The sequence below is a fragment of the Blennius ocellaris genome (assembly GCF_963422515.1).
Source record: "Blennius ocellaris genome assembly, chromosome: 21".
Taxonomy (NCBI): Eukaryota; Metazoa; Chordata; class Actinopteri; order Blenniiformes; family Blenniidae; genus Blennius; species Blennius ocellaris.
This window is the reverse complement of record NC_137670.1, coordinates 11,805,548-11,827,194: the sequence shown is the minus strand read 5'-3', so window position 1 is coordinate 11,827,194 and position 21,647 is coordinate 11,805,548. Positions and strand designations below refer to the sequence as shown.

Here is a 21,647-nt window from a genome sequence, read left to right as displayed (position 1 = left end):
AAGTGACAGGGTGATAAAAAGAGTGACATTTTACTTGTCTGTGATTGTTCTATTTATGATATTTATATAATGTTGTATCCTCAGTTCTATGTATTTGTATGTATTTGTGATTTTTTTATTTTATTTTATGGACTCCTGTGTCTGCAATAAAGATGAAGATGATGATGACGACAGACTTTTGCCAACATGAAGAGACATGTCACAGAAATGATTTCAGATTTTAATGCAGATTTGGAAAGCCTAAGAAGATGATTAATTGGTGGCAGGTTTATGATGCCAATTGGCAGTTGTGTGACACCCCTCCCTGCCATCCAGACTATTAATCGTCTGCACTCTTATTCTGAAATGTTGACGGAAGTGAGGTGGAGCGCCTCCTTACATGGATTCCCCCTGGTCCGTTTGTCACTTTAACGTTTAAAGTATTTCATCTGAATCGTCTTCGCCGTGCTGCTGCGTGGTTCCACAGAGGGCTTGCCTTCACCATGTGGGACCACGAGATCAAAGCCATGGCGTCCACTCACGCGATCATCGCCTCCTCGGTGTTCATGGCCACCGTCCTACCTGCGGCGCTCGTGCCGGGCTTCTCGGTGTACGGCGCTCACCTGTTGTGGCTCTACTCGGTGTCCGCCGCCGTGACGGCGGTCAGCGTGGCCGTGTTCTGGCTGCTCGGCATTACACCGCCCACCAAGAAGCACACGCTGGGATACAAGGTGCTCGGTTTATCACCGTATAACACGTGGATGTCCGGTTTTCAACACCTGCTGTTAAACCAGCAACAAGGGGCACTGGAGGAAGTCGGTCACCGGTTAACAGGGAAACCACTCAATCCGAAACACCGGCGAGCTCCACTATTTTTATTCAATATTATTAGAATACAGTAGATGTCATGAGGAGGCAGATAAAGTTATGACGTTCAGAAGTGGAGTAAAATAAGTTTATTTATAGCGAAAATTAAAAACGTGGACACTTTAATTGGGATTACACAGAGGGCACACACATTAATATTCACACCTACAATTTGGATGTTTATGTTTTTGGACTATGGAAGGAAACACAGGGAGAACATGCAAACTCTACATCCAACCCAATCTCAAACCAACTACGAGGCGAGAATGGTATAAATAAAGCTCCCTCAGTTGTCTCTCCTGGACATTTCACACAGTTGCTGACCTTCATCTTTGGGCAAGATAAATAAAACACAGAGATTTAATCATGCACATGAAACCACAGTTTATGTGCTGTTACATTAGACAGATGGGAGCAAAACCTGCTTGTAAATACAAGCTTCCTGCATACAGTGTGTACCGGTCGCTCCAAGGTTCTCACAATATGTGGAATATGTACATATGAAAGGGGCTCATTTGTTTGCTGTGAAGGTTTTCTTGTGTCATTATTATTTTTGTTTGAAACTTCGTCTCTCTGCAGCTGTCCAGGTTGTTTCGTTCCTGCCTGTACTTCTTCCTGTCGTGCCTGTTCTTCCACTCCGTGGTCGTTCTGTACGGAGCGCCGCTGATAGAGTGAGTTGCCGCCATATAATACAGATGTAACAGAGAGGCTATGTTGGGAACAAAGCATTGTGATGCCGCTACGTTTGACAGGGACATACTACTAACTGCTCAAGACGCTCACAGTAATGACCTAAATGAAAATATTGAGGTTTGAATGGAAGGGCCAGTGACACAAAGGTACATGTGATGTTCCAATGGATCCGTCTGTGGAGTCCTGTGATTTCACTCATAGTCACATATTTCCTTTCCTCAGACTGATGTGTCGCGTTTGTGTTTCAGATCGGCCTTGGAGACGTTCTCCCTCTCCGTGCTGCTGACCTCTCTGACCACGCTGAGGTGCCTCTGTGTCCTCGGCCCAAACGTCCAGGCTTGGATCCGAGTGTTCAGTCGACACGGGTGAAGCCTACGCTTTCCTCAATTATACAAATTCTTCCGTTCCGCCGTCAGACGTTTGACATCGTGTCCTGTCTTCGTCTCCAGAGCGATGTCGGTGTGGGACACCTGTCTGCAGATCACAGTGGCCTGCACGCTGGTTGGAGCCTGGTTGGGAGCGTTTCCTATACCTCTGGACTGGGACAGGCCTTGGCAGGCAAGTAAAGCGTCCCATTCAACAAGCCAATAAAAATATATTACGGGTGTTCTTTATTTCATATTTACTATAAGCTTTTTAATTCAATCAAATTATTATTTTTTAAATATCATTGTACACGGACAGTATCTAATTAATTCTATTTAATGCAGAAACTAAAGACGCCAAACTCCAAGGGGATTTTAATTTTTTGTAAAGATTTGAATGAGAAATGCTAATAGGAAACCTCCGCAGTGTTTATTTATTTCGTCAGAGTGGCGTCATGAGTCCCGGTCTCTTTCTGGTAGGTGTGGCCTGTTTCCTGCAGTCTGGGCGCGACGATCGGCTACCTGACCGGACTCGTTGCTGCGCCCGCGTGGATCCACTACCACCGCAAACAGCTCACATACAAGTGCAAGTGAGAGGCAGGCGGAGGTCTGTGATGCGCGAATATGTCCATGGGGGTGATTTGTTGCGTTCCTGCTGAAGTTCTTTTTACTGAATATTTATGAAAAGTGTTCATAGTGTGTTTGCAGCCTGGAGGATGATGAGATGATTTTGTAACAATGAAGAGGTTATTTTCTACCTCTGAAGGCTGAACATGAATGGGTTTTCTTTTTTCCCCACTTGATTAAACATGTGTCAATAATGATTTGCAGCAGGATGAATCATTTTCTTTTTAGATTATATCCTGAATATAAGTGATTCACTGACTCAGGTATTTTTGGGTAGATTTAACATGTCCCTCCGAAGCCTTTGTACTCAATCCAATACTCCCAATATGCATACTTTATTATTAGTGGGTGTTTTTGACACGTTTTTATTTTTACTCCTAACATGTGAAGAAATAATATAAAATGTATCCTCCTTACATTCTTTACACTGTCTCACTGTGTTAACTTCTGACCATGGTTCAGTTATAGTTATATCAGATCCTCTGATTATAACAGCTATACATACTGAATTTGCTGAGGCTGATGACATTAATGAGCAATCTACATAAGTAATGATTTAATACCAAAATAATAAACTATTTAGGATGTTTTTAAGTGGTATTTAGACTTATAATGTGTGTGTGTGCATATTAAGCCGTCCAGCCACCAGCTTCACCAAAAAAAGGTTCAAGTTATCTTAAAAAGGCATTTTCTATCAATAAATTAATAAAATTACTTCTCATTTAAGAAAAAGCACAAGAAAAAAATTTACAAGGTTTACCATTTGCTAATTCTAAGAATGTTAAAAGTATATGTCAGTCTACTGAAGCCCTCCAACCCTAGGTGGTGCTGTTGACTCATCCGGTGTGTGTGTGTGTGTGTGTGTGTGTGTGTGTGTGTGTGTGTGTGTGTGTGTGTGTGTGTGTGTGTGTGTGTGTGTGTGTGTGTGTGTGTGTGTGTGTGTGTGTGTGTGTGTGTGTGTGTGTGTGTGTGTGTGTGTGTGTCACGAGAATACAAAGAAGCTGAAATGAAGACGAGACCTCAAGCCTCGTTTTCACAGAAATGCAAAGTTATCAGTGTTTTTTCTGAGCAGTGTTGAAAGCGCGATAAGGGAAAGTTAAAAAGTCTGCACACACACACACACACACACACACACCACAGCACCTCAAGCTGACAATAGCAGATGACTGCTGCTCCCTTTTAAACAATCATTAATCTTGCCTCAACTCTATTTCAGCACCCTCCTCTCACCACAGCCCTCATTCTCATTCCACCTTTTCACATCCTCAGGCAACCATATATTGATTCACTTTCATTTTAGGGACATTAATTTTCCTCTTTCCATGCTGCCTACATCTTTTGTTCCCCCCCCCTGGCAGGCAGTAACCACAGTCAAACTTACATTTTCTGCATTGCGGAGTCAAATTGCCAAGTAAATGAGGGATGCTATTTAAAAGCAGTCCGGACACTATGAACACAACACAACTAAGTATTTATACCAACGTAATTAGCAAAAAGTGACTCGTCTGTGCAGTTGGAAATGTAATTTTATGTATGATGGAGATTGGTGGACATTTTCAGTGCACAGCCAAGGGCAAAGCTGTCCATTTACCCGTGCGTGAACTCTTATGTAAGGTTGTTGCCAGGGAAAGGGATGGGAAATAGCCTGAAGGTGAAAAAGAAAAGAGGGAACAGAGGGAGAAAGGCCTTTTCAGAAGGCTACACATGCTTACAACAGCAATCAACACACCTCTTTCTTTCATGCTCCAATCTCTACCCCACCATCCTGATGAAATTCAACCCAACTCTAAGCTGTTAACTCCATTCTCCTTGTTCACCACACTTTTTTTTTCTTTCTTCTGTTTTCCACCTCACTTCTGATAAGTTATTATCAGCAGAGAGCAGAGGAAGTGGCAAGAAGGGCCCTTGGAGAGCAGAGGGTGTGAACAAACTGATTTCTCCCTGACCTGAGCAGAAATCTCACACCGGTTTCACCTCCGAGATCATTTCGGTGTGAGCGCATATTTTTAGGAGATGCGTCATACACTTCACAGATTGCAATATATTTGAGGGTGTCTTTTTCAGTGCCTTGATGGGTTTTTTTTTGGGGGGGGGGGTGGGAGTTTTCGCGGAGAGCAATCTTGATGGAGTTGCTGTGTTCATCTTGCACAGATCCACTTGCTGCTGCTGTTTCATATGGAGGACAAGCAGCTTTCTCTCTCTTGTACACACACACACACACACACACACACACACACACACACACACACACACACACACACACACACACACACACACACACACACACACACACACACACACACACACACACACACACACACACACACACACACACACAAAACAAAGCTGCTGCTGCTTCACACAAATTGCTCTCCTCATTCAATCTCAGAGAACTTTATTTATTCATTATTTGTTCCCAGGCAGTGCCATTGTGGCAGGGCATTGTGTAGAAGGATAATTTGTCACTCTCTCTCTCTCTCTCTCTCTTGCTCTCTCTATCGCTCTCTCTCTCTGCAAGGCAGTTCTCATATACATGTGTTTGTAGGCTCTCGGGAGCAAAAGACAGGATAGTAGAGTCTGAACTGTTTTTTCTCCCCACAGTGAATAGTGTCAAAAAAGAAAGTGTAAAAAAAGAAAAGAAAACACTAGGGGAATCTGTGACTATACATTACGTATTAATGTAATGATGCAATCACTCTGATTTGACAACAACACTGAATCAGTCACAGAGGACTGCAATGTGAGAAGGCTGACAACACAGAGGATTAACAAACGGCCTCACATCCATTTCTGTGCAGCCTCTCAGCTTCAGATCATTTTGCTTATGCATCTTACATATTTAATGTGAGGCGCAGCTCATTTTTTCTTTTACTGTTTCCACATCCACAGGCGGCTGCTTTCAGCTTGGAAGTTCCTGATTTATCCTCCACAAAGAAAAACAAATGATTTTTCTCCATTTTGCTATTTTAATGCAACGAAAAGCTCATTGGCTTCAAACTGAATTTATTATAAATATCAGATGTTGTTGTATACTACAGAAAATTAAAAGCAATTGTCCAGTTAATATGGTTTCAAAACAACAATACACACAAATATGTGTGAGTACGCATACACACAAAAAAAACAGATGTAAATATCCAGAGAAACAGTTGGATAAAATAAACTAGTAAAAGGTCATACAGTTATAATGTTGTGTACAAATACTGAAATGAAAACGTTGAAAGAACAGTATTTTTCAGACATACAGACTTAAATGAATGTTTGTATTAATAAAATTAAAGCATATAGGCTTATGGACGGGGTAACACAAAGCCAAATAAAGATTTTTTTTTTTTTACTTCAATAAGGCTTCAAATAACTAATATATATAACACAATATACATAATATTTATACATATAATATAATAATATATGTAATAACTAAACATATAACAGTGGCAATAAAACCTATTGTAATGACATTGAATTAACTGTTGGAATAAAACGTGTTTTTTTTTACTTAGCAGGTGTTTATTTTGGAATAGTAGTGTAGTGATTATGCAATGAGCTGGTTTCATTTCAGTTTTTTGTTGTATTTATCCAATGTAGTTCCGTTATTTGACTCATTTCTCTTCCTTTCTATCATCAATGTTGTGTCAAAATAAGTGCATGCTGTTGTTCAGCTCCCTCCCACCTCTGCTGCCTGTGTGCTGCTCAGGTATTAGATACTGTGTATCTATCTTTTGTGATGGCTTGTTAAAGTGTCTGGATATGATTTAATTTAAAAGTGTTTGAAATACACTTGTTACTTAACTGATTAATTGTTTGTGTTCAAGGTTTTTTTTTTTTTTTTACCTGCCACTAAAGAAGCTAGAGAAATTAAAGACTGTCTGCTACAACAAAATAGAAGGAATTGCAAGAAACAAATCCTGGCCCCTGAGTCAATTCCTGCAAACGTCTTCGGAGCGGGTCTCGAGTCCCATCAAGAGCGAGACAGTTGAGAAAGCACTTAACAGTCAATCTTAAAAAGGATGAGGGTGAGGAAAAGAACCCATTCACAGCAAATTAGTTTTCCATCTATTGATCCACTCAGTGGCTCATGTCTTCATTAGTCCTGGTATGATTTCGGCACTTCCACTCACGGGAGCCAGATACCCGAACGGGCTTGTTATTTTTTGGCTTTGCCTTATTCTCAGTTTTTAATCTCTTTTCCTCCCGTACCCCTCCTGGTTCTTGTGTTCTGATTTAAAGTTATACTCCATGTGTGGTTCTATTTCCTCGATCCACTCTTGTGTCCTCTGCACTCCTTTGTTAACCCCCAGTTGTTTTCTATCGTGCGCCATTGACTTTCCTTTCGTTGTGTGTATCAATGCACCATCCCCTGGTCGGTTGGTTTTCTCGCAACCTGGCTCGGGACCACGACAGGAACAACAGACTCTTAGCCTAAAACATATTTATTTTGACTCGTATGCAGATCGATCAAAACGGGAGCCAAATAAATGGGGCATGTGTTATGAGCAGTGATGACTGGTGGATGTGTGAGAAAGAATGGTTCATGTGATGATGAGGTGCTAAGAGGAGATCTTGTAGTGACAACAGAGGGGCCCGTCGTCGTCCTCACAGCGTTACCTTGGCTCATACAGAACCATATACTCAAAAGTTTTAATGTAGATTACATGACGTCAAAGTATCGGGTAAATGAATACAAACAGATTCCTGTTTACATCTTTGAAGGCGGGATTACGTTTCATTTTTCTCCTGATAAGTCACACCCATCCTCCATCTCGCAGCCCTCTTCTCACCCCCCACCTCCTCCTCCTCCACCTCCTCACGTCTGCTTTTTTTGTTTTGTGTCTTTTTTTGGCCCCAGTTTCCTGTGTTCACACTCCGGTGTGCTTCATTAACAGTCGAAAGCGGCTTCCTGCGTCGTAAACATGCTATAGCAGAGCTCCCCTGTCTCTCTCCTGTCGGCTCAAAGGGTGACAACAAAAGAAGATGGGGTGAGCAAAAGGGCTGTCATGACGCAAGAGGGACAGGGGAGACAAAGAGGGTATAAAAGGGAGGCGCAGAGGGAATCCTTCATAGAAATCAGGTACAAGGTTTAATATCAAAAAGAAATTAGACGAGTTCTCAAAAATTAATGAGTGCACATATTGAATCTGCTTTTCAAAGAAGACGTGGTTCCCAAAGGTTGGACCCGACTGATGACTGCCAGACTCGCAGCGCTTTCACCAGATTGAGCCGTTTAATGACATTCCTCGGGTAAATCTTGCAAGTCTTGCTATTCTCTTGCTTCATTTTTGTATGGAATCGACATTATAATCATTCATTCAAGCTTCTCATGAAAAGAGTCTACGGTCTGTGTCTGTCTGTCCCAAAATGATTCCAGAAATAAAGGTTAGTAGATGACATTTGAAATCAGTTCAACACATTCAACAGAAAATCATGCTTTCTTAAAGTTTTTTTCCCCCCCAATTAGAAGTAAAAGCATGTAAAGCGATCATTAATAGTATTTGGCTGCAGTACATGCAGTTGCAACAGGGTTCTGTTTTTTGTGTTTTCTATTATTTATTTTTTTTAATGTGTCTTTGTATTTCCTATAGTTGTTTTTAAAATTTCTGGTTTCATGTCCCCCGCCTGTATTTATGTTCCACATTGTTCTGTGTCTTATTATCTCCTCACTCCCTGTGTGTATCAACATTATGTGCTGTTCTGCTTTTCTGTTAGTTTGACTGTCATCTCAATCTGTCCCCGTCTGACTTTATTTCCTGTAACTTTGGGTTCAGTTTTTGTGGAATTCATCAATCATGACGTTTGCTGTTTTTTTTTTTTATTGTTTTGTTGGTAAGTTAAGTTGGACCACCATATGCCAATGACCAAAAGTGGCACCATTGATGAGAGGGTCAGCTCAAAGTTCTTGCGAACACACCTGAGGAAGAGACACGCCTCCCCCTCGCTACATCTTACCACTATGAGACGCTATGGATTCAGGCCTCGTGTCCCAGTTTAGCAACTGAGATTATCTTGTCAGTTTCGTCGCTTCTCATCTCGGACAAGCACTCAAACCACCGCTGTACACACAGGGCTGTTACTGCCACCACCCTTCCCTTCACACTTTTAGTCTTGTTGCCATCAGGGGAAAAAGGACGCGAGCCTTCATGTGAAATCATCCAGAATGTCGAACCGACGGTGAGAACAAACCACCGTGAAACACAGTGAAATAGTAGCAGGTGAATGTTTCTTTCTCTGCATTTTTTCTTTCATATATTCGTTGTGATGCTAGGAGAACACAACAACCTCTCTTTCTCTCTTTCGCTCTCTCTCTATTTATCTATTTTGAGAGAGTTCGACTTTCTCCAAATCGTGATGTCTGGGTCAGTTGATCTTCAAAACTGCAGCTCCTGTGGGCTCTTGGACTCAGTCTGTGATGATCAATATGCAGCATCTATCAAAGTAGTCCAGGGAAACAAATAAAGGTGAGTAAGTTTCAAGAATGATCAAGACTCGTCGATTGAGGTCAGGCATCAAAACACTCGACTGTTCGGCTGACCGACTTCCCCACCCGCTCTTGGGACTGCTGTCCATCTGCTCCACCCTTAAATAGCCGGGTTTTTTTCTATGAAAAACACGGCAGAAAATCAGACGAGGCCACTGGTTGGGACGATTCAGCCGCCAAGCTTCACGTGACCCTACTTCACTGTGCAATCAATACATAATGGCTCTGAGCAGATCAAGGTCAGTGAACTGCTCTGCAGCAGCAGATAAAGGTTTCAAGACATTTAAACACCTTTCTAATAAACAATATTTTAAAAGAACATTGTCCAAAATAAAAGAGAGAAAGAGAAGAAAAGAAGATACTTCTAAGAAATAGGGCGGAAAATGGATAGAAAATTGGTTGAAGGTGTAACATAAGAGGTTTGTTTTTCTTCAGATGATGCTTGAAGCAATGTGGTGAAAGAGACAACTCTATTCATTCTGAAAAGAGCTTGCTGGAGAGATTCTTTTTCAAAACCGAAGACCAGTTGTTCACAATCATCTTAAGGTGGAAATTCCCAGGTTGCGTCTCATAAAGGCTGCAGACCCCCTGAGTCGTGTCTGCTTGGCTCAAACATAGTGGAGCTGTGGTTTGACTGCGAAGCGGTCTAACGTGCTAATTTAATAAAAAAAAAAAAAAAAGAAAAAGAAATCTCAATGCCGTTAAAGCTTTGAATCCCTTCTGCGACTTGTGTCTCCCACTCAAGTTGGTCCTGGATCTCAATGTTGGAAACCATTGTTCTGCAGGATCATATTTTGAAATTGATAAATATATCTGAAATAATGAACTATCGCATGACAACAGCTGCTGACAAAACCTCTAAAGTTGCACTCGACCGACATTTCAATAAAGAAACTAAATTAACTTGACCAATGGTTTGCATTCCTCTTTATATAGAAGAAGAAAAGGAAGAAGAAGACAAAGACGAAGACGAAGAACTCCAACGCGTGCCAAGTAATCATTCCCCACACCCGTCCTGCATCCCCGCCAGCCTCGACTGTTGACACAAGGCAGACTGGGAGCATGGATTCATGACGCCAAACTCATCCCACCATCTGCGTGCCTCTGCAGAAATGGACATTCATCTTACCAGCCTCCATTTTTCTTTTTTCTTTTTTTTTTTCCCTCCAGGCTTCAGCTGTCCAGGTTTGGTGAGTCTGCGGCCCACTAACGCCTCACATTTCTATTCTTGGCTGACAGGAGACCAGCAGCTCGGTGTGGTCTTCTGCTGCTCAACATGTTGGGCTTTCTGAGGTGATTTTCTGCTCATCAGTATCGTTTTAGACGCCGCTGTGATCTCAGGAGATCGGCGCTTACAGAGACACTCCCCACATGGCCCGAGATGAACAATCAGTTACTACTATGACTAGAAAATGGCCAATGTGGGAATTTGTGTAGCTATATAATCAACCTCATGCTTAGTTAATGAGATTTATACCTAAATTAATCTATTCAAAAGCCTTGAGAAATCCGTATTTCATTCCACTATATCTCACGCTGACCTGTGTTGATTTGCAATGGCAGTGATCTCCATGAGGCTCAGATGAAAACCGTCATTGATCAACAGGCGAATAATATGACTTTGATTTCTTCTGGTTATTATCTGCATCAGTGCTGAATTTCACAGCACAGTAATTTACTTTCAGGTTTATTGAATAAAGATACCAACGCCTATGTAAAAAAAAAAAACCTCAAAATTGTGTAATCTTTTCTTTGAACTATAAGGAAAATACAACTTTTATACATTATGGGGGAAAAAAGATAAAGTTTTAAAAGGTTATTAATTAAAAGGTAAAATGATGCAGCTGTAAAACATGCATCATATATACACATATTTTCGTGGGAAACTAAAGAGCCACATGTGGCTAAAAGCTAAAAGTTGATTTTCCCAGGCTGGTCCAATGATTCTACTGGCAAATGTACTTTTTGTGCCTTGAATAACAGACAATATTGCTGCGAGAACGGGAGACTATTCATACTAGTCATTGGGCACTCAGATGATAGAATTCTTGTTTTTCTGTGGGTAAATAGGTAAATTATATTTTTATAATAAATATTGGCTTAAATTAGACAACTTTGCGACAGTTGACGTGTCGTCTGAAAATTAATTACTCCGATTTAAGAATTAAAAAAATAAAAAATAAAAAAACCTGGATAATCTGTCTCATGTAACATCTATGGACGTCGATGCCACACCAACACCCACTCTTGTTTTGGAGTATAAATGAACACAATAAAGCTGTGAAATAAAGAGAGTCGCTCAATAGGCGTCGAGACTAAAGGGAGAAAATGTCAGCGAGTGAGACCGATCGTCGGATGAGGTGGAGAGGAGCATCTGACATCACACCCGGGCCCACACGTATAAATACTGTATGAGACATTACTTAAGCCAAGTGAGCAGCAGCTATGTTTCAGACGGGGTGTCTCCAACATGCTTGCACTCTGTCACACATGCATCACTGGCTACACCATGACAAGCCTGTTGAAAGCAGAGTTAAAAAAAAAAACCTTTACATCTCCCTTCATCCACAAGCGAAATGTCAGGAGCTTTCATGATTTGAAGACTGCTCTCTGCATCGAGGCGACACAATATAGGAAACCAGAAAGAAAAAAAATTCAAACAGTTTTCAACCTTTTTCCCCTTCAAATTTATTAACATAGATCATCTTTTTAAAGAAGACAGACATTTTTTGTTGTTATTATTGTTCTGATGCCCTGAAAAAAAAAAAACCCGATAAATTCTCATCGAGAAAAGAGTCCCAAGAGCTGGCGTGGCGAGGGCACACACATGGAGCGTGCGACTGCTGATCTGATTTCAGTGGCGGTGTGTCGGAAGCGTTGGAGGAAGATCCGGGGTTGGTCACTTTTTGTTGGGCTGGGCTGCGATGTAAAGAGCCACCAGGCAGTAGACGACTCCCCCGACGGTGAGAGCCATCGTGGTGCGATACAGAAGCTTGTCGGAAACGCCGCGCTTCAGATGAACGGGGAGGCCATCCGACGACTGGGGGAAGAGGAGGGGAGGTGGAAACAAAATGGAAAAAACAGAAATGAATGAGAATGTGGCGGCGAGCAGAGATTGTTGCAGGACGCCCTTTTATTGCGACTGCTCATTCATCCTTTCTCTCCTTTGTCACACGGTGTGAGTGTTTTTAATATTTAATCTAAATCTGCAATGTGTTCTACAAACTAGTTTTTTTTAATCATTCAGGTTTCACTGGAGCTCAATTTGAAAACTGTAGCGGGTGATTCTGTTGCTTTCGTTTGTTTCAGTAATTGCTCTCCCCACCTTCTCCCACTCTTAATATTCCTCTTCAGTCACACAATGTTGGGTTGTGAAAGAGGGGGGGGGGCACAACAGGAAGTTTATAACAACATAAATTAATATTATTCATCCTCTAATGCTCATAAATCTCCACTGTGTTAACACACAAATCCAGCATGTCATAAATCTTCATTGGCATTACTGTTTTTAACTACAAACTAACCTACTTTTTTTTTTTTTTTTTTTTTTTTAAATTAATCCGAGTTTGGGATTACCTGGAATATCCTCTGGAGATCTGGAACCTTGTTTGCTCCCAAGTACTCCACTGTGCCCACACCCTCTGACACCACCTTTGTGGGGGTGGTGAAGATCATGGTGGGGGCCTCTGCTGGCGGGCCTGGCTTCAGCCCCTGTTGAGAAATGAGAAGCGTTTCACCTCCATGAACAAACATGAAAGAGTCACAACATGCAAGAAAACTACAAACACACCATGAGAGAGTCCAATTTTAGCACATATCAAGAGGAAACATTATTCTTACCTCATATATATGAGATAAAAATGGGAGAAATGTATTTCACGTGTGAAAATCAGCTTGGATTTTGGCGAAAACATCGGTTACAATAAAAAAACAAACCAAAAAACCCCTAAAACATTTATTATTCCCTCCAGTTTCACCCAAACCCTTCAGATTTGATTCGTACTTCTGTAATCTGAAGCGCTAATGATGACTCGACATGTTTCTAGAGCCGCCACCATCAAGACACGTCAGCATTTTAAGAATATTTAGTCATTAGGAATGAATCCAAAGTAGGAGATTAAGAGGTGGACAATTGCATCACTAAATCAATGTTTTGAACAGAAATTAATATTGAATAAATGTGGGGAAAGCTTATCTATATATATATATTATTGTATTTTCTTACAATTTATATACAGATCCAAAGCATTTATAGGCACATTACTCAGCTTAACAAGCTTATTACACAAGTGTTTCATTCATTTTATTTTGCAAGTTATGGCTCCACTTGTTAGATCGTTTGAGTGTCTCTTCAAGAAATTAAAGAGAACTTGTTAATGAAGCAATTCAAAGTTTTAAGAGAGAGAATAACATTTCATGACTGTTCTTTATCAAAAGCAGAATACCCCCCCCACCCAGAATTTCCTTGTTTTCCTTTCCGCATGATTGTGTCTCATCCACAAATCTTGCCATTCATACATCTCTCACGAAAAAAAGAAAAGAAAAAAAAAAGCTTCGTATCAAGCCTGGTTTTGAAAGCTACTGGTCCTCTCACACTTTAGTTAGAGCGTGTGGAGGCAGACGGAGTGGAAGCGGGGAAAATTAAATGTGACATATAAAAATACAGAGGCACTGAAGGCCGAGCGTTTGCCATTTTAGAAAGGCCTTCACTATGATGTGCCCACAGCAGGAAACCCACGAGGATTAAACCGGGAATGCGGGGATGAGTCGGTTGTATTTCGTGCAGTTAGTGATCTCAGAAAGTTTTGTGAAACAATAAGCAGAAACGGCGCTAAACTAGCTCCCCCGCAGGTGTGTGTTGTTTCCGGCGAGATGGAAATTCAGAGCGACACGAGGTGAAGATGCGACTCTAAAGTGTCTATTTGCTGGCTTTTTCCATGACCATGTGTCTGCTGGCGGAGGCAAGACGGGCGAAAGAACAGATGGAGGTGAGGTCAAATGACCAGCTTTCAACGTGATAATTGCCACTGGTGGAAAAAGAGCTGGTTGCTATGACATTACATCTGGCACTTTTATAACCAAACTGGAGTTGGATGTTTCTGGAGAACTCCGGGTTTCACTTTTCACCACCTGATGCGTTCGTTTTAAAGCACAGGGGGGGGTGAAAGGGCACGTCGGCAGGCTCTTTGTGCTGCTTGCATGTTTTCTCTCTATCAGTGTGGATTTTCCCCCAGACGCTTGTGACTTCCTCACCCCTCACCCCCCCCCCAATCTGGAAACGCGAGTTGGAGCTTGATTGGTCACTTTAGAATTGCTCTTAGCGGTGAGTGAGATCATCTGCGATTGATCTGTGCATCCTGGCCAGAGCAACCCCACGACCCCAAGATGTATGAAATATTGACTGATGGCACATTTTAAGCAGATCGATTTCCAACTGGATCCAAAGTTCAAGCTTTCCAAACCTTGGGGATGGAAAATCATCTCCTGTTTGCGTTTTAGCAGAAGAGGCACGTTCACCTCGCAGGAAGATCACATGGGGGCATTTCTGTGTAGTTTTGTATTGACTTGTTTGCCAGGGTAATTGGTGAGGCTAAATCGCCTGTAGGAGTGTGTGTGTGCTCGTTCCTACATGCCTGGATGTTAGTTTATAATAAACCAGCAACCTCTTGATGGTGTACACTGCCAATCTCCCAAAGTCAGCCGAGATAAGCTCCAGCCCGCTGTGACCCTTTCTCGCATTAAAGCAGATATAGAAGCTGCATGGCTGTTTCAACACAACTTAAATAACAGTATCTAACATAGAAGATGGAAGTACTGACGAGAGTTTTAATCCAGCATCTATATCTGCTTCATCCAGAAGTCTATCTGAGCCAACATAGTATGAAGGGAAACGTTATCACACATCTCTCACGTCGTTGAAGTTGTCCAAGGAGTCGAGAGCGTTCCCAGAGATCATTGCCGGCAGCGCATGAAGAGAACAAATTTGCACTATCATAACACCTACGTATTTGCAGCTATAGTATACAGGACTCATTCTCCCGGCTGCACTCTGGAGGATACAGTCTCTTAGAAACCTCAATAAATAAGAGTAAAAGACAGCTTCTATCCCTCACATAGTAACACTGCAGCACGGCCAACTTCTGTGGTTGCTTTTTAAAGAATTCTACTGAATGATGTTCTATTTCAGTAATTCTATGTCCCAGTACTCGGACGAAACGCTACATCTGCTATTTATGTATTGTCTCATTAGTCTGTCTGAATCCTATCACAACATTCATATACGATACTGAAAAATGACTAATTCAGCTTGATTTTGTACATTAAACAGCCGTGGGGCAGCAAAAACAGCAGACAATGAGTGGGCTGAGTTACAGAATCAGCTGAGCTGAGGGGATACAGGAAGAAGAGGAGCAGATTTTGACATACCGGTAAACAAAGCAGCACATGATCTGTAAGGAAAGATTAACATGAAAGGCTGATTTAATATCCTGATCCCTACAGACAGGTTCAGTTCATTTCTTTGGTTTATATGGTAGTTGTGGCTAAATGAGAAGACCTCTATTGGTTGCACAGGGTTCACATTACATTATTTCATCATAATATGACTTTCGATCAATACATAAACTGTTTAGTTATTTTCTTTACCCGAAGCATGCAACAATGCTCATCAGGGCCTGTCGAGTACGAGACACCAACAAAGCGATGTAACAATTTATTTTCCAGAGGAGATAAATGAATAAAGATGTGTATTACTTTTTTACTGAAGCATAACTGACAACAGGCTTTTGTAATGTTGAAAAAGTGATATCCAAACAGAAACAAGAGTTCCAATGTTGCTCAATGAGCATATAAAAACAAAAAACAAACAAACAAACAAACAAAAAAAGAGCCTTTAACCGAGAACGAACTTGAAGAACTGAGCTGGACTCGATTCAGAAAAGCCCTGGTCAGGAAGTCACACCGAAGTCTATGAGGCTTCATTGTGAACAATGTCGCCCACAAGGTATTAAAGAAAGGTTGTCTTGACCTGAAAATGATCTTGCAGGAAAAAAAAAAAAACACATCTCCTGTACTATTAGCCACATTTGAGAAACACTGGCTTAAAGGACACAGGAACTATAATAAAGGTCACATCTGGCAGTTGATGAATCCAGAAAATAGCTGTAAATTCACAGAGAAAGGCCAGATCGACAGATTGGAAACAACCTTTCCGGATAAAGGTTAAGTAAAGCCTTTGTGACAGGCCAGTGAACTGAAGAAGGGGGAAAAAAAAGACATAACAGTGTGAACAGAAATGGGGGGAAAAAAAGCCACAACATAATATTCGGGGAGCTTAAATTAAGATTAATCGTCAATTCTCTTTAAAAAAAAAAAAAAAAAACTGGGAGAAAAGAACACTGGAAACACAGGTGTATTAATTATTGAAAGAAATGGGCAAATCTATTTTATAACTGAAATAATGTGTAGTTTCTATTTGGCCTTTAATAATAATAATAATAATAATTGTTAAAGCATTGTTTTTCATTTTAATTTCAAATGATTTTATTTATTAATTCTTTGGTGATTTTTGACAATGACTAAAAATAAATATTATTATATGACAAATAGTTGAGAGGATTATACCTCCTTCTAAACAATCAAAATAAAACACACCGTACCGCACATGAAATATAAATGTTATGACTCACTGCTGAAAAAAGAAATTGTCAGCAATCAGAACTTTTCAATCAATATGATCAACAAAGATATCATTGGGCCACACAGTGGGGCAGTGCTCTCACGTCACAGCAAGAAGGTTTTGGGTTCAAATACTGGCTGTGTGGAGTTTGCATGTTCTCCAGGTGTGTGCATGGGTTTCCTTCAGTACTCCAGCTTCCTCCCACAGTCCAACGCGTGCATGATAGCCGACCTTAAAATGCCCCTCAGTGTGAATATGAATGTGTGGTTTTCTGTCTCTCAATTTGACCCATGATGGACTGGTAACCTGCCCAGTTGTAACCCAGTTGCGAATGGCTCCAGTGACCCACAACCTTGAAGAGGATTAAGCAGTACAGGACATGGATGAACGGCCACTGCCTGCTATCCCGCAGGACCTCCAGTGGAACACAAAGTTTGTGGTCTGAACCTCCTGCCTGTTTAATGACTGCTGCTTGCTCTCTGTCCCATCCTTTTCTCTTCTTCTAATCTCCGACCCAAACTGGGAAACGCATAAAGTCTCCACCTCTGAGCCTGGATCTGCAGGATTTTTTTCCCTGTTAAATGGAAGATTTTCCTTTTCACTGTCGCTCATGAGGATTTTTTTCCCCTCTGGAAAAGTGTCTAGAATTGACTGTGTTGTATATGGCACTAAGGGAATAACATGTAATTGAATTTAAATTAAATTACTTAAATATAGAGTTATTAAAGCTTATCTTTGTTGGATAGGAAGAAAATAAAAAAAAAAAAAAAGAATAAAGTTGAGAAACAAAGTCGCTTATGTGATTAAAGGTTAAGTGCAGCTCTCGGTTAAGTAAACAGTACTCACAAAGTGGGGAGACGAATACGTTCATAGCCTCCATTTCACCAATATAAACATATTCAAGATTGGACAACGTTTCGTTTAGCAAGTCGCGGCACATTTTGTTAACTTATAGTCGGGTTGACGCTTCGGATTTGATCGCTTAGATTCGTTTAGCTGCTCGGGTCCTGTTACATGTTACATTAACCGGATCAAGGTCATCCCCGCCGGATGCCGACTCCGTACGCCGAACCGCTGCCTTCCGGGCTTACCTGAGGTCTGAAGGAGGCTCCAGGCGTAGAGCCGGTCAGCTTCTGAGTTAAACCGCTGAATTTGTAGTACATTTTCACCCTGAAGGGCAGGAGATAGACTCGACCACAACAAATCTTCACCGGTAAGGACCTTCCGGTTGGTGGCGACGGGCGATGGAGAGTGACGCAATCGAGCTGGCTAAAATATCGCCTGTTTAAAATTGGCTTCAGGAGACACTGAAGTGCTTCGAGGATTTCGGTTCTAAATATAGCAAAGTTAACAAAACACAATGTTACAAAAGTGATCCGTCTGTCTATAATCATGTTGTTTTATTATTTACTTCAATATAATATAAACCCAATATAAACCCAATATAATTCACTCACCAACAATTAAAGTATCAATTCTAATATAAAACTGCACAATAACTAATTTTAATCAAAGAACTGTATCCATTTTCATAAAACAGAGTCTCTCTTTTGCAATAATTTAGTTATGAAGAAGATGAACATTTAAGATCCAAATTGTTCATGTTTTCGGTGGCCCCCAAACCGAAGAAAGTCCACTTTTTAAAACATAGATTTGACAATAATTCTGACCTTCCAAAAGAACATGTTTCACTTGGTATATCTGTCAACTATTCAAATCATGATTTGACCATTAACACAATTTTAATTCCTGGAAAAACATTCACCTTTTCACAAATATTATGTCACCATATTAAAATCTTTGAATTGTATGGCGAAAAACAGTGCTGTAAAACCTTGCATTAGGACTTTATAGCATTTTTTTTTCTCATTTAATCTCATATCGATTTGTTTATTCTGGCCTTTTCCTTTTATATGTTTTAGTTATTCTATACATATATAAATATGTATAATACGTTGTATTTTGTGACACTTGTCTATTGCCTAGCAGAGCATGTAAAAACATTTTATGGTGCCATATATATTGTGTAAATTGCAATTTTATTCAATTATAATGAGGGAAAAGAAAAATGCACTTCAAGTTGTTGCATAATTATCCCACAGCAAACAAACAAGAACAATGCTTTTGTAAAATTTTTCATTCAAACACTTCCATAAAATTAAAAAATATTCACCAGCTACTATGGATTTCATTGTATTTCTAGAAGTTGGTTAAATTGACCACATAAAGATACCTATAGTAAAGCCCGTGTCTGTTCCATATTGGTGAATGTACTTCCCACAGTCACCTTTAATACCTCATTAATGTCTTGAACTGCAACTACTTATTTTTAAGTTTTTTGTATTCTCAGTATATTTGTTGTATTTTATTTTCCTTTTTCAGAAATGTATAAACCTTTACTGTACAATATACAATGGAATTGGAGAGCAGCTCCTCTCACAGTGCAAATGAACAAAATATAACAGCAAAAATAGTGCAATATAACAAAGAATACTGCGATATGAGAATAGGCTCACATATGTTTCACAGTTGATGTTTCAGTTGTTTGTGTATGTGTGGCTTGGGATGAGTAGAAAGTGTGTGAACCATTTGTGAATATAGGGTGTTGGCTTTGGCAAAGAGTCTGTTTGTCTTTGCTTTGATACACCTGTAACGCCTGCCCAGGGGCCACAGGTCAAACAGGTGGAAACCACGGTGGGAGCTGTCCTTGACGATGTTTTGTGCTCTGCTGAGCATCACCGGGTGTAAATGTCCGTCAAGGAGGGGAGAGGTCAGCCTTCTGTGATCATCCTCTACAGACTCCTCCTATATGCCTCAGTTCTGCTCCCATATTACACTGGAACACACTGTAACATGTCAGAAAGCTCTGGATGCACATGTGGCCTTTTTTAATAAAAGACAAAATCCCTTTGTCTTATTATTATGCATTTGTTGCTGTTCATATTTGTCAATGTAAAAAATATTTGAATTGCCTTGTTGCTGAAATGTGCAACACATAAAAATGGTTGCCTTGACTTACAAAATAAACGTGGCTACAATGTCATAGAATGATGAGTGATCTCACTGTTGTAAAATCTTGAAACATCGTAAGTATTATATAAATCAAAATAAGACCTTTACATGAGATCTCGCACTCACAATTCAATGGCAATGCTTTTTTGCGGCCAACACACTTTTTTCTTTACATTTCTGAGTGAAAAGTTAGGATGTGCACAACACTACATTTATCTAATCATGAATGTTACAGAAACAATACATTTTGGATTTTTCTTTCACTTTCGGCACTTGGAGTACATTTTCGTGGTATTGCATTGAAATGTCAATCAATCCCTTCTCATCATGCCCTCTTATAAATATGATATTGAAATGACACTGATCCCTTCATGATGTTGTTAGGAAATTTCACAAAGTGTTTTTACAATACAAAAAAACCCCCTTTGATTTCCACATTCTTTAAACTGCCTTTTAAACATGGCTGGAGACATTTCAGGCGAGCTGTAGTATGAGAGGGAATAGAGCAAACTAAGTGTCAGGAAATAAATTATTCAATTGTCACAAGAACAATGACTTTGTGACGCATTTTCGTCTCACAAATGAAAGCAGTTCTTTTATTTTTTTTCCAAAATAGAGCTGTACACACACTACTCTATTTCAGACCATCTTTTGTTGATCGCAGCACTGAAGGATATATTCATTTGAAAAAATGTGAACAAAAGGTTTGTTGGAGAAAAGACATCAACTCTGAAAAGACAACCGCTCCTCTTTTTATTTGGTTAAACGTATTCAGCGAGCACGGCCGCTTGGTAAACAATAATTAAGTCCACTGTGCTCCCATGCTGCTTTATGTGGGCAACATTGAGTTCAGTCTATTGCTCTGATTCATTCTGAAATAGCCCAACAAATATCAGAGGAATCTCAATGATTTTTTTTTTCACTGACATTTATGGTCTCCTGAGAAAGAACTGTAATGACTGTAGTGATCCCTTGAATCTGTTTCTGGTGCCAGCAGCAGAACAAAGCATAGTTTTAAGGAGAATTGTCTGATCATTAACTGGCTAAACAGTAGCAGGAGCTTGTAGAAGCAGCTTAAGAACAAACATTTTCCAATAATCTTTTGAGGTTTCGACAAGTTTTTACTATTCTGTCAGTCATGCGTCGGTTTTCTTATCTGACTTCAAAGAATACATTTGAGGTTGATTAGTTCCTCTGAAATTGCCCGTTGGTATAAATCTATGTAATTGACTTTCTGTGTTTGACCTTTGATGGGCTGATGAACTGTTCAAGATATGCTCTGCCCATTGTGTTGAATAGGTATTGGCAGTCCATCTTTCCTCTGGTTTCTGGTGTTTGCCCCTGTGCCCAGTGTCTTCATCATTTATTGTTAATTACATATATATCTCATGTCTCTGAGTCCAAATGGCTGCATTGAGGGTCCTAATCAGTTCATAAAACAATCGGCTTGTGTCTTCCTTTTTTGGACAAAGAAGACGGGACTTCTAATCATTACGAACATTCAGCAAAACTATTAAATTTCAGGAGGAAAAAATAAAAACTCAAGTAACCCAAAGAATCTACATCAACAAGCCCAACATACCTACGATGTCTGTTTATAATTCTAGGGTGCTTTTAAAACAAAGGGAGCTGACATAAAGCAAACACAGCTGCCGAAGTTCACTCAGATGTGCAACAGTTTGAGCCCACAGAGCTGTGCAGCTGCTGTTTGTGATTCAATAAACCTTTTTGCTGTACTTTGTGAACCAGATTGTGGTCCAGTGATTGTCCACGTGTGAATGTGATGAATGTAAAGTTACGCCCTCGTTGAGGTGCTCAGGTGGTTTTCAGATTAAAAACATCACATCACAGTGCCTGAGGGAGACAACCACACACACAACTCATCCCAAGAAATCATTGAGTGTTATTAATCAGCTTTTTTGTAATTTCTTGCAATCAGGAGAGAATTATA

At 40.3% G+C, this 21,647-nt stretch overlaps 2 protein-coding genes across 2 annotated transcripts; one reads left to right on the top strand and one right to left on the bottom strand.

Moving 5' to 3' along the window:
- The first annotated feature begins 375 nt into the window (after positions 1–375).
- Positions 376–2,819, top strand: pigf (phosphatidylinositol glycan anchor biosynthesis, class F). Its single transcript, XM_080516786.1, has 5 exons — positions 376–710; positions 1,426–1,517; positions 1,788–1,904; positions 1,989–2,097; positions 2,385–2,819. Exons 1-5 carry the CDS (start codon positions 483–485, stop codon positions 2,496–2,498), a joined length of 660 nt encoding a protein of 219 aa, XP_080372912.1. The 5' UTR covers positions 376–482; the 3' UTR covers positions 2,499–2,819.
- Positions 2,820–11,675: 8,856 nt separating this feature from the next.
- On the bottom strand, positions 11,676–17,920 carry cox7a2l (cytochrome c oxidase subunit 7A2 like). Its single transcript, XM_080517355.1, has 3 exons — positions 17,776–17,920; positions 12,583–12,717; positions 11,676–12,046 (listed from the first exon to the last, which is right to left on the bottom strand). Exons 1-3 carry the CDS (start codon positions 17,845–17,847, stop codon positions 11,906–11,908), a joined length of 348 nt encoding a protein of 115 aa, XP_080373481.1. The 5' UTR covers positions 17,848–17,920; the 3' UTR covers positions 11,676–11,905.
- Between the last annotated feature and the right edge of the window lie 3,727 nt (positions 17,921–21,647).

Bases quoted from the DNA above. Each gene is read 5' to 3' on its own strand.
- pigf (XM_080516786.1), top strand. From the start codon at position 483: ATGTGGGACCACGAGATCAAAGCCATGGCGTCCACTCACGCGATCATC. The intron at 711-1,425 runs GTGCTCGGTTTA...GTCTCTCTGCAG, and splicing joins AGCACACGCTGGGATACAAG to CTGTCCAGGTTGTTTCGTTC. The intron at 1,518-1,787 runs GTGAGTTGCCGC...TTTGTGTTTCAG, and splicing joins TACGGAGCGCCGCTGATAGA to ATCGGCCTTGGAGACGTTCT.
- cox7a2l (XM_080517355.1), bottom strand. From the start codon at position 17,847: ATGTACTACAAATTCAGCGGTTTAACTCAGAAGCTGACCGGCTCTACG. The intron at 12,718-17,775 runs GTAAGCCCGGAA...ATTTCTCAACAG, and splicing joins GAGCCTCCTTCAGACCTCAG to GGGCTGAAGCCAGGCCCGCC. The intron at 12,047-12,582 runs GTAATCCCAAAC...CTCTTCCCCCAG, and splicing joins ATCTCCAGAGGATATTCCAG to TCGTCGGATGGCCTCCCCGT.